Source organism: Microchirus variegatus (assembly GCF_963457635.1).
Source record: "Microchirus variegatus genome assembly, chromosome: 1".
In the NCBI taxonomy this organism is placed as follows: Eukaryota; Metazoa; Chordata; class Actinopteri; order Pleuronectiformes; family Soleidae; genus Microchirus; species Microchirus variegatus.
The window spans coordinates 9,825,056-9,842,568 of NC_139802.1; the positions used below are offsets into that span (position 1 = coordinate 9,825,056).

The following is a 17,513-nucleotide window of genomic DNA, read 5'->3' on the forward strand; positions in this document are numbered from 1 at the left end:
ATACAGAGTGCATTAAAACTGAATGAGCTATTGATTTGGGGAGAGATATGTTCATACAACAAATGACTTTGAATACGAAACATATTTTTTTTTTTTTGTATAAAGCCAATCTATGACATCACTAATATGTTTCTCTGTCTCTTTTTTTCCCTCACATTCCTTCCCAATCTCTCCCACCATCTCTCTCTCTCTCCATCTCTGTGTCTTTCCTTTTTACTTTTAGGTGGATGATATACATGCTGTCTGCGCAATAGAGAGCTCACTGCTACATGACCTGAAAGCTGCTGATACACATGAAAACGGAGGAGCCCGTGAAACGAATAACAGACACCAATAACTGACAGAAAAACCTCTCAATTCTCTGTGCCAGCTACACAATGATGGCCTGAAATTCAGCGGAAGCTTTCTCTTCGTACTGAGAAAAAGAAATCTCTGTGTTATATTATTAACGCGGTGTTAATTAGCCCCAAAGAAGATTTTACAAGATTGCTCGGGTAATCCAAGCAAATGTTAAAGCACACAGAGTTTCAGCCGTTGATTCCATGACAGCGCCAGATGAAGATGGATAGATGGTGTGGCACCCAGTAACAGGAGGGTAGTAAATGAGCTGCTGTGTTAGCAGCTGGATTTCTGCATGACGGAGGGCAGATAGCATTTTAAGTAATTAACAAAAGGCACATCAGACACCTCTAGATGTGCAACTGCAGATAGCAGCAGTTTCAACTTTACTGAGCTTGTGCAAGGCCAGATTGATCAGGGAGATTTGTTCAGATCATGAATCCTAGAGACAGTGTGGAGGTGATGGAGACGCAGACTTTAGGTCAGAAGGAAAAGGCGGTTGGAGACCAGGCTAACCTTGGCAATGTGACCGAGGGCGAGGACGACAAAATCCCCGGGACTTTCGACTGCAACGTGTGTGGACGCAGCTTCCCGTTCCTCAGCTCTTTGTCGCAGCATATGAGACGACACACGGGCGTACGTCCTTATAAATGCCCTTACTGTGACCACAGAGCCTCTCAGAAGGGAAACCTCAAAGTCCACATTCGCAGCCATAAGCTGGGCACGCTTTCGAGCCATCACACGAATGACGACGAAGAGGGTGTAGCTGAGGAGGAAGAGATGAGCGTTTCGGAGGGTCTCGATGGAGGTACGAGTCCAACTAAAAGCAGTTCTGCTTGCAACCGGATGATCAATGGGGATAGCGGTGAGGAGAGCCGCAGGAAAGTACCTGCAAGGAGCATGAAGAGAGTCAAGTCTCTAACAGACCAGCGTCCATACTGTTGCCGCCTTTGTGGCTACGAGGCCCAGCGAGAAGACCAGCTCCTCAGCCACATTGAAAAGGTCCACATCACAGCAGACGCTGAGGATGAGACACCCGTTAAGGAAGAGGCTGTGACTGAACCTGATGCCACCCAAACACAGGGTGACGGGTCTTTCCCATGTGAGACCTGTGGCCAAGTCTTCAGCCAAGCCTGGTTTCTGAAGTCGCACATGAAGAAACACGCAGGGATCCTGGACCACTGCTGTCGTATTTGCGGACGACGCTTCCGCGAAGCTTGGTTTCTTAAATCTCACATGAAAACACACAACACCAAATCGAGGTCACGGTCAAAATCTGATTTGGCCGAACAGCCAGCCACCATCAACGATGTAGCCCAGGATCCTGATATTGTTACGAGCTCTGTTACGTCGATCTATCACATTTGCGCTAAATGTGGGAACCTGTTTCACAGCAAAGAAAGCCTGAAAGCCCATGAAATGGTTCATAATCTCAGCTATGGCAAGAAGTCTCAGAGTCCGTGCATACCCAGTTATGATGAGGATTCACCTGCTGCTAAGAGACGCTTTCTGGACTATTTACATCTTCAGCCTGTTGAAGAAAAGGCCTTGCATGAAGAAAAGGAAAGTAAGAAGATTCTGGGTCAAAGAATCCCGGAGCTAGATCCAGTTTGTAGCTACCAGGCATGGCATTTAGCCACCAAGGGAAGGGTTGTGGAGCCAGTGGAGCCTAGTTACAAGGCATCATATGGGGGAGGAGGTATGGGAGAAGAGGCCCTCGCTGGAGCCGCTGTGGTTTTTGAGAAGGAGACCAGTCGTTATGTCCTGCAAGGTCAGGAGAAGCGTGGCTCAGGCAGACGCAGCAGCTCCGGGCAGGGAAGCCATGCCTCGTCAGGGGACCGGACACCAGAGAACCTCAGCGACTCAGAGTATCGGCCGTCATCTCGTCAAGACCGGCGACGGTCATCCCAGTCACAGTCTTCCTCCAAGTCCAACGAGTGCTTCGAGTGTGGGAAGGTGTTCCGCAGTCGCCACCAGATGATCGTCCACCAGCGAGTCCACAGGAAGGATGGAGGCAGGGCATCTGCGGGAGACAAGGACAGAAGCGGCAGGGACGACCGGTGGGGCTCCACGAGTGAGCCAGAGTCGGTCTCTCCCGGTCGACCCTGCACCCCGGGGTACGGAGACTCTCCACCGGCCTCCACACTTGGAGATCACGCCTCAGAGATGGGAACTGCAGACTCTGGAGAGCTTTCAGGTTAGTCAGCAACATCTGCCTATTACTGTCTTTACTGATTGTGCCATCCGAATCTTTAAACATGTCAGTTAGAGAACTAAACGTGAGGTTGGCAAATGAGTATTGCTTTCGGGAATCATATGATATCTCATATCTCTAATTACTGCTTTATTTGACTCACTCCTGCCTCCATTTGACATCCATCTTCCAAATACTCAATTAACTTAGCAGCACACAACAATCAGAACACATAACTGCCTTCTATGTGAAGGAATACTGTAGAGGCACAAGTAGAGATTTTTAGTGGCAGAAATGACCAGCCCTTTTCAAGCCTCCCACTCAGGCCTCTGGCTCTGTCACTCTCTGTAGTAAACATCTGTTGATGAAATGTGCATTGTGTAGGTGCAGCAGCTCCTCGGCTCATCCGTCTCTGTGGAGTGGGGATGGGAGCCACCATGTGGCAGAATATAGACATTACATCTTACTTCAGCTCTTTAGTAGCGAGTGTTGCTCACAAATCCCATCAACTATGGTCAACCTTAACCGCCACTGGAAATTCTGTCGACAACAGTGCAATTATCCCGTTTCACAGAGCCACAGCGGTATCAGCGAGGTGAAACTGTGTGTGCCTATCAGTGGTACGTCAGCAGAGGCAGAGCACTGGGCATTTTTGGAATGCCTGTCATTTTTTCACCTCCTCAATCAATAAATACTGCAGAGCAAAAAACAAAAAAAACAAAAGGAGAAAAGAAAAACCTTCCCATGCAAGGCCCAAACACTCGCTAATCATATTTGAAATGTGATAAAGGGAGGATTCCTGTGTATGCAGCATGTCTGGCTTTTATCTTTCAACTTTCAAACAGACCTTAAACATTTATACAGGTTAAGGGACAAGATTGTAAAGAATTGTAGTGATCGTTTCCACTCCTCCCTGTTAGTGCAGACATTCAAAAATAGCAGCAACATTTCTTCAGGCCTGATCGAGCAGTGTGTGCTATTTCAGGTCTTCCTGTCTCAGGAAACTCCCCTCACCCCCCCTTATCTTTTTTTTTCTTCTTCTGCCTTTGCCATGGAAATCTGTCTGTATGTTTCCCTTTAGTCTTCACTGATGTTGTTTATTGCACTACATGCGATTATTTGACTTAGAAATAGAATAGAAACATGCCAGTCCTAGGTGTGGTTAGCTTTTCTCGTGAGTCTATGTATTGTCTCCAGACACCCTGCTGTCTGTTTAGAGTAATTGCATTCTCTGTAGCCCAACTGAACATAAATGTAGTTTGTTGGATATTAGATATATTAGAAGTGAAATAGTAAAATGTCAGTGACAAGGCCACTTGATTTAAGAAAAATAATTTAGCATAGCCCCAAAGAACATTATTATCAACCCCTGTGGATTTGTTTGTCTTCTTCCCCGTCCTTTTTGACTCTTCCCCTAATCTCTAAGGTTACCTTTTGTGACACTTCCACTGTCACTCATCCACTCTTCTTACCACTGAGCCAGCCAGGCTGCCTGTTGTCTGAAGGACTGGTTATTTATAGTCACCTTTCGATGGAGAGGGATGCAAGCAGTGGGGAAAGACGTGTTCAGAGGACACTCTGGTCCCAAATACTTCCTTATTGCCGTTTAGCTACATTTTGGGAATACAAATGAGAGGCAGCAGTGGGTGCTCTACAAACAGGCCTATGGTTTTTGAGTTATGACCAGTTATAATGATCAAACAATAGAGACATTATACTGGATGTTCCTTTGTTGTAAACAGAGACTTTCATGACTGCCATTGTGCAAACGTTGGTGTATGTACAATATACAGCCCCACACCAGTTTTTAATGCTGTGACACACTTGATCCGTGTTCCTGTTTTTTTTTGTTTTTTTTTATCCAAGTGATGCATCACTGCTATGACAAGAGTGTCTGCATGCGTGTTTGCATGTGTGAATTTGTGAGAATCCGGAGAGTTGTTTCATCCTGCACTTTAATTACCTCTGAGTGGTTGATTGATTATTACAAGAACAGTATGCGCCTTATAAACAGAACACAGCAGTCTTACCACCCTGCCTGCTAAACTGCCCAGTCCTGGCACTTCATCTTGGCAGAGCTTGAGCTGTGAGTGTTGGCCAGTGTTGCCAACAGGAAGCCAAATGAAAAACAGATGGCAGATTACTGGTGTTGTTGTAAAAACTGGGTGAGGTAGTAGAGAGTACAATAATGCCCTACTTATAGCATCCGATCTATTGGTTTGTATTGTATTGTAAGTGCAGTATTTTTGTGTGTTTAAATTGTCTACATGATCAGAGGCTGATATGATGGTTTCATGTTCAACACCTTCATTCACTTTAATTGAAAGTCATTTTAACAGCCACTGAACCCTAAACAACTATGAGTTATCTATTATTATTCAACTATTATTCCTGCTGTTTTGGATATTGTGGGAGATGAGACTTTGCCAGTGACAAGTGGGACAAATGCGCCCCCTTGTGGAGAATTCATAGACGTACATGGTTGGAATCAATATTTCAAGGAGTAAATACAATAATATATTATCAACTGCAATTCTAGTACATAAGGACATGTTAATATTTTATCGATCACGATGTCAAATATTCTTCAACTCAAATAAATATATATTTATTTGAAATTTGTGATAAATTCTGCACATCCCTTATTACCACAGAAATTGATCAACACAATCTTGAGAATCTGTCTTTAACAGCTGAACGTGTTGTAAAAACTTATTATAATATTAATATTACATATTATAAAATATCATTATTACAAAAAAAGTATTCATAAATGAATAATTGATCATTGAAAATGATCCAACTGTATTCAGATATATATTCTTCAAACACAATATTTGTATATTATTATTAGATTTTTCTCTGGTACTAGTAGATGTTTTAATTCAAGTGTGACACAAGGTTTGGTTTAGATGTAAAATGAAATAAAAGATGGTATGAGAAGAGTGAACAATACTGCAACCTGGTGGCTGTTCACCGTAATTACACGAGGTTGGAAAAAATATGCACTGAGTTCATGAGCACTGTCTACTGGTGGTAGAGAAAGAAAGTATTCTGGACAGCTCCTTTTGCAAATACTGACCTTTGTGTTGTCATATCTCTCCCTTACAGAAGAGAAGCCTTACATCTGCAGCCTGTGTAACTTTGTTACCTCGGAGTCGCAGGCTTTTCTGACTCATGTCCGTGTCCAACACCCGCCTGCTCCTGAAGATCGGCCCAGTCCAATTCCCAGCCCCAGCTCCAGCTCGGACAGAGGCACTCCCAGTGGTTACCCCAAGCTGCAGAAAGCTCTTCTCAAAGGGCTGAAAAATGCCGCATCCCCTCCAGCTCACCACTCTGCTCAGTCATTCCCATTCGACCCCAGCATGACTCCTGTGAATCTTTGTGTCAGGGCTGATGGCGCCAGAGGTATAGCCTCCTTAACTTTGGACAGGAAGAGCCTCCCTAGCCACAAGTGCTCCTTTTGCGCCCACTCCACCCACTACCCTGAGGTACTCTGGATGCACCAGACTGTGGCTCACCGCATCAACAGCAGTAGCTCCAACCTGGCTCCTAAATGGGCCTTTAAGAACAACTCAAAGAGCTACAGAGACAGCTCGTTATCCTTCAGGAGACGAACTGGTCCCCCACCAGTCCTGGGGGGAAAAGAGTGTCCACCACTGGCCCCAATCATGCGCACCCAACGAACCCTTTCCCCAACAAACTCCAGTGAGGTGCTAAAGAAGAGCAAGCCAGCCAGTCAAGCAGCCATGCCTTCCTCCTCATCATCATCATCATCATCCTCTACCCCCTCCTCCTTGCTCTCAAGGGGTTCCTCATCCTCCTCAGGTGCCCAAGCTGCGAGAGTTCCTGTACGACCAGGCAGCAGCAGCACCGTCAGGCACACAGAAGACCAGAATTATCCCTCACGCTTCAGGCCCAAAGTGGATTCTTACCCCCGGGGAGGATCACTTTCATCCTTCAGCAACTTAGAAAAGAGCAGTGGTGGCCCTTCACACTCCCCAGCCCCAAGCCCCAGCACTGCAACAGGTTCCAGGATGGCTGACCGCTATGTGATACCTCAAGAGGGCCTCGGCTTCATGCTGTCCAGCAAACACGGCCTGGCAGAGTACAGTCGTGCCAGAAGCTCCTCTCATCAACTGCTTCCTAACTCTCATGGCCAGGGCCGAGCTAACATAGCAAGGCCCAGCACCATCACCCATAGCTCCACAGCAGGACATAACTACGGAGGGTCCCAGGGGCACAGAGGAACTCTGCAGAGTCCCCCTTCTTCTACGACGGCGTCTTCTTCTTTGCCTTCTGAGGCTTGTGGAGATTTAAAGCAGGAGCCAATCGCAGAGACACAGGAGATGCCAAATGACATCCTCAACTTCCTCAAAAACTACAGCCCCCATGAGCTGGCCGCCCTTTACCACCGCTGGGGTGCCGCCAACACCATGTTGGATCCAACTGGTAAGAAGTCATTTTTTGTTTAGTTTTACTAGTTTTTGCCAATTAGCATAATATATATATAGCCATCAAATGCGCCTTTTTGTGAGAGAGTCTTGTGTCTTGTGAAAGCACTCATCATCAGCTCACATATAACATACCCAAAGGTCTGAAAATGCCAAATATCAAGAGGCTTTCCTGTGACTGAGCATCTCGTCTTTGAGCTGCTTTGAGCCACTTATTATACAGTATGAGCTACGTTCAAACAGGTTTAAATATTTAACCACTCTCACACTTTCTACCACATTAACTCATCATCTGGCAACAAGTGAGTGACACTGGTACATTACAAGACTAAATCTAGGGGAAACGTGTGTCTGTACACGTGTGTCCGTATGTGCTCAGGTTTCTAGATGCAAAAGTGGTGTGTGTGTGTGTGCGTGTTTTATTTTTTCACGTGATAGACGTGAGAGAACCTTTCCTACGCTCAGGTCTGCAAGGCATGCCTCGTCTCCAGCTCCATTCTCCCAGAAAGCTGTCGCGGTCTGTTTAGGTCACAGCGCATTGCCTGACGAGAGACTCGCACAGATGTGAAAGGAGTGGGGCAAAAACACAGGGAGAGAGGGAGAAACGAGAGGCAAAGAGAGAGCGACGAGACAGAATAATTACCCCACCAGCTGCTTTGCAGATAGTCATTACCAAACATTCGGTATATATTTGCCCATTTTCAGTTGTGTCTCTAAGGTCAAGTGGGGTTGTGCAAAGCCAGGGGTCAAAGACAACAGCCCCAGAGCAGACGCGTGACATCGTTGTCACCCGTCCAGGCACATATCGTCAAGATCTGCCTTAGCCCTTTGAGTCACATTTTATAAAGTGACCTTTTTTTGAGCAACTGAGTCTTTCCCTCTCCCTCTTCTCTCTCTCGTGTAATATTTTTCCCAGTGTATGAGTGTGCGTCTGCTTGTGTTTGCTGTCCAGCTTTGTCTTGTCTTTCATTAGTGCATCAGTGAGAAGGGCTGGCGGCCCGGCGTAGAAGTAGAGTATCCAGAGGCCAGCAGTCGGGCTGCCAGAGACACTCTCTGTCACCTCCTCCTCCTCCTCCCTGTCCTCCTTGTCGTACCGCGTCCCCCCCCAACACTCGCCATATATACGCACAAAAATATACACAACTAGTGGGTAGGACACTGTCCAGGTGTGTGCTGGCCTTGATGGTTACAGTGCTGATGTGTCTGGTGGGGGTTTGACTAGTAAGCGTCCCCCCCCCCCCTTATCTGTCAGTGAGAGAGGTTACAGAAGTGCATGTGTGCAAGAGAATATAATATGAATGTGCCGTCTCAAGTTCATCGAACAAAAAATAGTAATCTTTGGATTGACACTGTGTAATTTCTGCAACCAACGATTGTAATCAAACTGAAAACAAACGAAAGAGAATGACGATGTCAGGAAGCAGCGTGGGATCATGGGAATTGTTGTCCTTTTTGTTTGTGCCTTACAGGGAGAACTACGGCAGCAGAGCACACAGCAAAGGCCAATGAGTAGTCGTGATCTATTAGTGACAAATGAAGGAAAGAACCTGCAAACTAGTAGTAGTGAATATTTTCTTCCTCTCTCATGCTTCATATGGGTTTGCCCTAGCAGAAATGGTTAGTTTGGTTGAATAGAAATAAGGATATCTATGAATTTAAACAGTGTTCAAGAGTGCTATACTGTTACCCAACAAAATACTGTATGTATCATTAGTCTTTAACGCAGAAATGCTACTTATTTTATCCTTAAATGCTCTTTTCCTCCCGCTGCTGTTCCTGCGGCTCCTGCTGAAGGTCTTAACGAAACAGTCATTGAAATGATAAAAATGTAAATGTCTTGAATTAGAGTCATTACATCCTCAACAATAGGTCTCCTTATGCAGAATGGCCCCTCTTATAGATGCTCAGTATGTATTCCTTCTGCTTTACTAAACACAGTTGGGCTTCACGTCCCTTAACAATTAATTTCTTTGTGACATTTTTCTTTTACTGCCTCATTATAGTTTCAGAACTTTCATTAAGTATGGTCGCTTGGAAATTGGCCGGTTTTGCCCGAGTTTCCTTTTTTAACTGGACTTTATAGTAAATTCCATGTAGTATTGAAGCATTTTTTTTTTTTTTTTAAAGTTCTTACTTTTAATTTTGGTCACCTGCAAGACATCCTCTGTATTGGTTTGCGCGAAGTATCGGGACATAGACGTGCAAGTTGTGTTTTCATTGTGTAAAAGGAAATGGTAAATCATGGAGGTTTTAGATTTATGGGACGGCTTTAGTCGTGATTTATGCAGAAAAGGGTTTTCAGAATAACTTAAGTGAAATGACACATGAGAATGTGTACAGGTAGGAAGTTGGAAAGTTATATTCATCAACGATGACTAAACCTCTTCACCACCCTGGACGAAAATGATTAAGAGAAAAAAAAAAAAAAAAACAACCCCTGAATTTACATTTCGTCGTGTCACGTGACAGGATTTATGAGCTTTGATGCCAACAGAATTCAACTAGTTGCTTTTTTTTTGGACATCTTAGAAGCATTAAAATGTAAAATTGACTTGTGTGTGTGAGTTTTGCTGCATCACTGTGGGTGTGTGCGTATGTGAGCACCGCCACAACCGATGAAAACGCACATAAAGTATAATTCTTGAAATACGCACACACACCTGACATGTGACACACGGGCAGCGGAGCAGGCACATCACAGCCGGGGCGTTTTAATTGCCTGTAATTTATGCAGGGTGTGTGTGTGTCTGGCTGTCAAGCCTCTGAGATGATGCTGTGTGACAGCTGCAGTCCAGCCCCTGGAGCTAGCCGCTCATAATGACACATTAGACATACTAATGATGCTTGTGCAAGTCCACCAACTCGCGCTTACCAACCTTCGCCACTTCAGCCGGGTCCTGCACGTCGCGCACACCCACTCGCTTTCTGACCATCGCTGACCTTTATGACGCCATTCGATCTACACACACACAAACACACTGCCATGTTACATTGGAAAAACTAATAATAACGTCCACCTTTGAAATCTTAAATTCTTCCATCCATCCATCCATTTTCTACCGCTTTATCCTCCACATGAGGGTCACTGGTGGGTGTGCTGTGCCAATTTCAGCGTACACAGGGCGATAAGCGGGCTACACCCTGGACAGATCGCCAGTCCATCGCAGGGCAAAACATAGAGGCATCGGTCAATTTAGAGTGTCCAATTTACCGAATCCCCAAATTGCATGTCTTTGGATTGTGGGGGGTGGGGGAGGAACCGGAGAACCCCGGAGAAAACCCACGAACACACGGGGAGAACATGCAAACTCCATGCAGAAAGGCCCTTGTTCTGACCGGGTCTTTTTGCTGCAAAGGCAAGAGAACTAACCACCTCACCAAGCCGTGTGGCTTGTTGTGATCCATACATTTAAATTCAAAGTATAAACTCAATGCATGTTTCAAAAAAAAAAAAAAAAGCTCTCAGTTCACATCTAATCGGAAAAAACATAAAGTTTGGAAAACATCCTCCCCTGGGTGCAGCAAGAGAAACTCTTTTAAGACTAAGAATAATTCTGCAAGCCTGTTTTTGACTATACTGGTCCTAAATTAAGGAATATTCATATCCATGTTCAATTATTGGGCCTCCCTTTATACACAGATTTTCTCAATTAAACAGAAAGAGCTCTAAAGCTTTCCTCAGTTTTGCTCTTTTGTTCCTAACGGTGAGTTTCTCTCCCTTTCTCTGTGTTTGTGTGTTCAGGAATGCTGAGGTCCCTCATGCGACAGGGCCAGTACGTCTGCCAGGAGTGTGGGAAGAGCTTCAGTCAGCCCAGCCACCTGCGCACTCATATGAGGTCTCATACAGGTAAATACGAGCAACGTTAAAAAACGCACTAAAAGGAGTGTACACACTGTGTACATATACAGGCTTAACCGATCATAGACCAGCCTTGGGATTTCTAAATCAATACTATTGTCAATACTGTGTCAGTGTGTTGAAAATGGCAACAGAACATTAGCTTTTGGTCATCACATCTCGATAGCATCAATAAATAAAGTTGTTTTCAGGCCTTTTACAGTATATATATTGTTATAAAAAATGACCAGAGACTTCACAACATGAGAAATGATCGAGAGAGTGTGCAGCCAAAACTCCCCTCACCCTCTACAGCGATGGGAGTGGGTGGGAAGTATCGGCCGCATTTTGTCAAAGTGTAGCCGCCTGATAGCTTTTTCCCCCCCGGACGTACAGCCCGTAGCTTTACTGTGAGTTATCAAAGTCATCTGCAGGAACTGTAAAAGAAGTTCTGAAGAAGAAGAAGAAGAAGAAAAAAAAAAGGCACACAAGGCAGTGATCGAGCTGCAGGACCATCAGTCACTGAAAGTGCATGACAAACATTGACAAATGGGATTAGCAGAGAGAGAGAGAGAGAGAGAGAGAGCCAGTGACTGCACAGTGCATAAGCGAGGCCCCCAAACCTGTGGAACAACCTCATTAGCCACTTGTTATTCATGTATTAAAAAGATGGTCCCATTTTTTTTTTTTTTTTTTTGCCACTCCTTCAACAGTCAGTCATTCCTGTGCCACACGTGTACACACATCATCGCCCACACGGGGCAATTTATCCACCCAGAAACACTCACGTGAGATATAGAGAATAAATGCGCGGGGATTCACGTCCTCGACAATAATTCATCGTCCGACTTCCCCATACGTCGACTGCGCTCGCGCTTTCTCCCAGATAAATCAAAACGGATCTTTTTTGTTCAGCTGAGTGTGACAGCCAGTCTGTGAGTCCTTCACCGCCCTGGGCTGGGCAGCTGTCTCTATTTTTTAAACTGAAACATGACTTGCGCCCGGATACTGACCTGTGACAAATTGTATACATTATTAATCACATGTCAATTAGAGAGATGGAATTGTGCATTCTAATGAAGCAGAGCAGCATTTGTCCACGCCAGCGCCGCGAGTCCATTTGCATGCGTCTGGATGCCATTCACCAAACAGCTTGATTTAGACGTACCTACCTTTTCTTCCACTTTATCCTTCACCCCTGCTACTTCTCATGTCTTACTTCTTTCCTTTCCCTGCCTTTACATTTGTTTCTTCCCATCTCTTAACCCTCTTATTTTCCTTTCACGTATCTTACAGTATTACTTCCCCCATTTGTACCTCTAATCTTATCCCATCTTGAATAGTCCCATCTTCAAGGTTGGATAATGGAAAAATAAGGTAGATAACCTTATTTTTCCATTGTCCAACCTCTCCTCTCCTCTCCTCTCCTCTCCTGTCACGTCCATCAGCCGAGTTGGCAGTGATCACGGTAGACAGTGAGTTAAGTAGCTTCTTTATAGAGAGTGTGAATGATATGTGGCACAGCCAGTGATTCTAAGTGACAGAGGGCAAATGGTAAGTGATGCACTGCTCAGCTTCCCCCCCTCCTCCCCCCAAGCCCTGCTGTAAACACACACACTGCATTAACACACACACACACACACACACACACACACACACACACCGATGCACCAGCTCTGTAAACACTGGCCAAGGCTGTAATTAATGTTGTCACCGGCAGTCGTCTTCAGCATGGACGTGCGCACGCAAGAAAAGGCCAGCCACCCCGAGGCCTCCATTAACATGCGTCATATTAAATCACTGACCTGCCTTCACCAGGTTCCGTCGCCATCATCACCACCATCATCATCATCATCATCATCATCATCACCATCACCATCATCATCACTGCCAGCTTCCCTCTATTAGCAAAGGGTGCTGGTGGCAAATGTTGCCGTGTGTGGATGATGGTGGAAGACAAGGCTGGGGGGAAAAAAACCCAAAAAAAACAAAACAATATATGCTTGTGTGGATCTGGTAGAGCTTTTAACCAAATGCCCTCCTTCCCCTCCTTCCCCTCCTTCCCCTCCTCCTCCTCCTCCTCCTCCCCGCCCTCCTTCTCCCCTCACAGTTGGGTTTGATTTTAACGGACTCCACAGAGGTACTGACGCTCACACCACCGCTTCTGAAGCTCCCAAACAAGTATGTGGCACAATGGCTAATCACTGGGCTCCCCCATATGGCTTCTGCATGTCTCTACTCTTTATTCGTACTGCTTCGCCTCCGCATGTGCGTGTCTGTGTCAGTCTTGCTCATCTCTTTTTTTTTTTATACAATTTCATGTGTAACAGTCACATGTGGCACTGTCTGCACCTGACATTAACACCTGGCATTCTCACAGCTGAAATGTTCTTCTTTCTTTTTTTTGTTGCTGGATCACACCTGAAATCCTCAGCCTGTGTATCCAGTGCACATATTACAGGTGTCTTTGAGAGGGTTAGGGTCTGCTTTCATGTTTTGTTTACACTAGGATAATTCAGTTTTTTTTATATATATATATATAATTGAGAAGCAGCACCGTGACACTAAAAATAAGGTGTCAAACCTTTTTGGGTAAAGTCTGAAGCTGTGAGATTTGTCTCTGACTAGTTTTAGTTTTAGTTTATTTACTTCAAACATAAAGAGCAAAAACTCAGACGTACAAATCAAATTGTTTTTACATTTCTTCTTATGTATGAAAAGGAGTGAGAAGAAGTTTAAACCTTCTCCTTGAAATTAATTAAGGAATCAATCGACAACATTTCATCACTTAATGTGTAGTGTATATATGTACACACCTATGCCAACAGCCATAGATGCGCAATAGACAATATAATTATGACACACAGTAGTCTTTGTCTGCAGTTAAACTACTTTAAATTCATACAAAATTAACAATGTCTAGTTTAATTTAGGGACATTTTGGATGCATTTAACCATTTTTAACCATATTTGCTTTTCCAAATTAAAGATATGGAATAACAGATGATTTATTCTACAAAAGCAGTTAAACATAGAGTAGGCAGGCGTTTTTGGTGTTTTTATCAAAAATAATTATCTTTAAAGGTGCATTATGTAATAAATCTAAAGCAACTGGCCATAAAATCCTCCTAATATGTCACAGAGACTCAGGAATAATGTTCATATAACAAACTGAACTCACCAACAACAACAGTACAGACAAAATATTTGCATTAAAAAAAATATTTTGCAGACTGAAAATCATGTTTATGTTTTGAAATCATGTTTTGGCATGTGGCGCCACCTACCGCCGTCTACCAATCATTGCAGTCAGTAGAGTCTCAGCTGCCGAGCAACCACGGGTTGCCAGTTACGTCATAAAACTAAACCTAAAAGACCTCGGTATTTTGAATTTGAATGTAGTAACCGTTTTTGGCCACATTCTTACATATGGCACGATCTGCTCTAAGATTGGATACTTTGACCAATCACAGGGCAGTTCAGGGAAAGAGGGTGTCAGATAAAACTATGCTATGTACAGTTTCTTTTAGTGGAAAGATCACTACTCCAGCACCGGCAATAACTGCCTATGCTGCAAAGAAACCTTAATGAAAGCCCACAGCTAAGCCGAATTGTAAGTTCAACAATTTGTGGCTCCAATTTTCCGTCATGTCTTTTGCACTTTTTTTTGCCAGTATGGATTTGAAATGGGTCTTAAATTGTATTTATTATGGTCTTAAAAAAGTCTTAAAAAGTCTTAAATTTGACTTATTGAAACCTGCACAGACCCTGGTGTGCACCCAGCACTAGCTTTAGATTGTTAATCTAGTTCACTCAATGGCAATAATCTATAACAAAGCTAAAGCTGAGAATTCTGTGTATATGAGACTGGAAAAAAAGTATAATTTTTAATCAAACGACGACGTCCAGCGTCAGTGATGGAGACAAGTTTGAAGGCAGAGCAAACAGAGGCGTAAATCTCTTCTGATTTGACATTCGCAGAGACCTGGGTTCTACACGCTGCACCTCCGTCTTAATTAATCACACACACACACACCCCACACGGACTCCGATTTACCACACACTATGAATGATGGGAGCAGGCGCGGCGGAGGGTTCCAATTAGATGTAGTGTTGACGCTGCTTTACGGTGACGATAACCTTTAGTATAATGTAGTGCAGCGGTCCTGTCAGCGATGTTTCCTCGCAGGATGGTGTCACGGAGGTTCTCGCTTTCCTCTCACGTCTCACCCTCGCTCATCTTTCCAGCTGTTTCTCTGTTTTGTGTGTGTGTGTTTTTTCTTTTCTCCCCCTCTTCCTTTTGATTTTTGTGTGATTAATTATATCTTTTTTTTTTTTTTTTTCGTTTTTATCTCTCTCTTCCCGCACCTCCCCTCGTTTCCTTTCGCTCTGTTGTGTTACTGATGATGTATGATAACAGCTATATTTCCCTGTTTCTTCTTTAGGGAGAGGGGTGCGGGGAAGAGGTGGAGGGGGACTCATTTGTTCTCCTGCTTTGATATTCCTCCATTTATCAAAATGATAATTAGGTGCAATTAAATGGCAATCTCATTTGTTTTGTTCAGGTGCTTGTTGCTTACTTTATTATTATTTTTTTTTTTTTTTTTGCCGAGGTGTGTGTGCCATTGTAGGTCAGTCTAATTAGAAAAGAGAGTGCCGTGTGTGTGTGTGTGTGGTGGTGGTGGTGGTGGGGGGGGGGTCACTTGGCTTGGATGATTGAGAGAAATGCACGGAAAGGAAAAGTAGGACTGTTCAGACAGTGGAAGTGTGGCACTTCTCTCCAGATGGCAGGAAACAGAAAGGGAGAGTTAGTCCATCTGGGTCAGCGCAGAGAGGCTGAGTTCACTTTTATCGTGTAATTAGGTGTAAAGAATGGGATGTGATTGCTGTTCTTGACCTGCATAATGTCCCCCCCCCCCCACTTCTCGCTGAATGCCACCATGTGTCTGTGGTATTTGTTTGTCTGTATTCGTGTCGATTCCTCTGCGGCGAGTTTCGCTCTATTGTTCGTGTCGTTTTAACTTGGCTCACTAAAATGTCCCGTTGTTAAATGTTACCTGTGTCCTCTTCCTGAAACATTAACTCTATGTGTGTGTGTGTGTGTGTGTGTTCCTCAGGGGAGAGGCCATTCTGCTGCCAGCTCTGCCCATACCGAGCCTCTCAGAAAGGGAACCTAAAGACGCACGTCCAGAGCGTCCACCATATGCCTTTTGACAACAGCCAGTACCCAGACACACGGAGCTTACTACTGAGCCAGGAGGAGCCAGGAGCGATGGCTGCCAAACATCCACCGACGCCACAATAAAAAAAAACCACAAACTCTCCGGTGGACTCTGATCTAGACTCGGGGTGCGAGGGGGGCACAAGACAACGCGGTTGCCATTCCTAAGAAATCAGAGAACTGCAAGTAGGACCCAACACACGGGATTTACTTGTTGAGCCTCTCCACCAATCACTCTCCAATGATCCTAGAAGAATCAGCGAAGGTTCTTGTGTTGTTGTTGTTGTTTTTTTGTTGTTATGTTTAAGAAGCTATAATAAAAAAAAAAAATAGCTGTGTTAGGCAATTGTAAAATCACAAAAAATAGGGCCACAGAAGATACGCTGAGTGAAATTCTAATATTCAATTGTCAGTGGACAGTGGAGATATAATTGTTTTAGTCTTTTTTTTTTTTTTTTTGAAGTGTAATAATAAGGACCCTGTGCGTAGTTGACGTCATGGTAAAGTTTTTTCTGAATATAAAGGGTCCTCAGATATGATCATGATGATCATTTTTGGGACATCCCAGCAAGTACAGTTGCTCAGTGCTGGGGGTGTTGAATCAAGGATAATGTGGTAATGCGTGGTTGCTGCAGCCGCCTCTTTATCCCGTTGTTTTCGAGCTTTATTGTCGACGTTTGTTCGTCTCTCAGGACACCAGTAGTCTCGCGGTGGTGGTGGTGGTGACATGAGAGAGGAGAGAGAAGATGCTCCGCACATCGACAACAGTCCACTGACAAACTGCTAGCTCCTCTCCTCAGCGCTCCAAGACGTGGAGATGAGACTTGCTTCTCTGTGTGTTTGTGTGTGTGTTTGTGCACAAGCGTGTTAAACTCACTTCCCTCCACTCCAAATTGCAGTGACTACTCTGAGGCTGTACAGTTGATGAGCGAGACTGTGTTGGAGAGAGGAAGGATTACAGAGAGGGAGAGAGAACGCTAATGGGGGTGTCTGCTTTAGTGCTCATTAAAAAGAGTGTGCGTTTTTTAATAGCCAATATAAATGAGCATACCACTTTTATGGTCATTCAATTATTGTCCATTTAAGAGGAACAGACTTGAGTGGAGACAGTTTTTCCCCCCCTCCGCAACTCCATCATATTATGGACTATCCCCCCCCCCCTCCGCGCTGACACTTCTGACTTTGACTTTGACAGACAACCAAAACAGTGGGAGTGACAAGATTAATTGCACAGATTAATCTCCAGTGCATGTCCTGTATGTGCATACGAGGATACGGTACTAAAAACCCACTGCAACTTTATGGCCTTGTGATCCTTTGAAAAAAACATACATTATGCGATGAAATCGACACGCGGCAACTGAACACAGCGCTCTTTAACCTGAGAAGATGGGACAGTTTAAATAAGGGTATATGAGAAAACACATACTACTTTATAAAGAAAAAAAAAAAGTCTGTTTTCCTAGT

At 44.3% G+C, this 17,513-nt stretch overlaps 1 protein-coding gene across 1 annotated transcript; it reads left to right on the plus strand.

Moving 5' to 3' along the window:
• Positions 1 to 774: 774 nt before the first annotated feature.
• LOC310932798 (zinc finger protein 516-like) lies at positions 775 to 16,130 on the plus strand (the record flags this gene model as incomplete). The annotated part of the gene is made up of 4 exons (XM_083896161.1): positions 775 to 2,536; positions 5,645 to 6,985; positions 10,730 to 10,834; positions 15,943 to 16,130. 4 exons carry the CDS (start codon positions 775 to 777, stop codon positions 16,128 to 16,130), a joined length of 3,396 nt encoding a protein of 1,131 aa, XP_083752287.1.
• Positions 16,131 to 17,513: the final 1,383 nt, after the last annotated feature.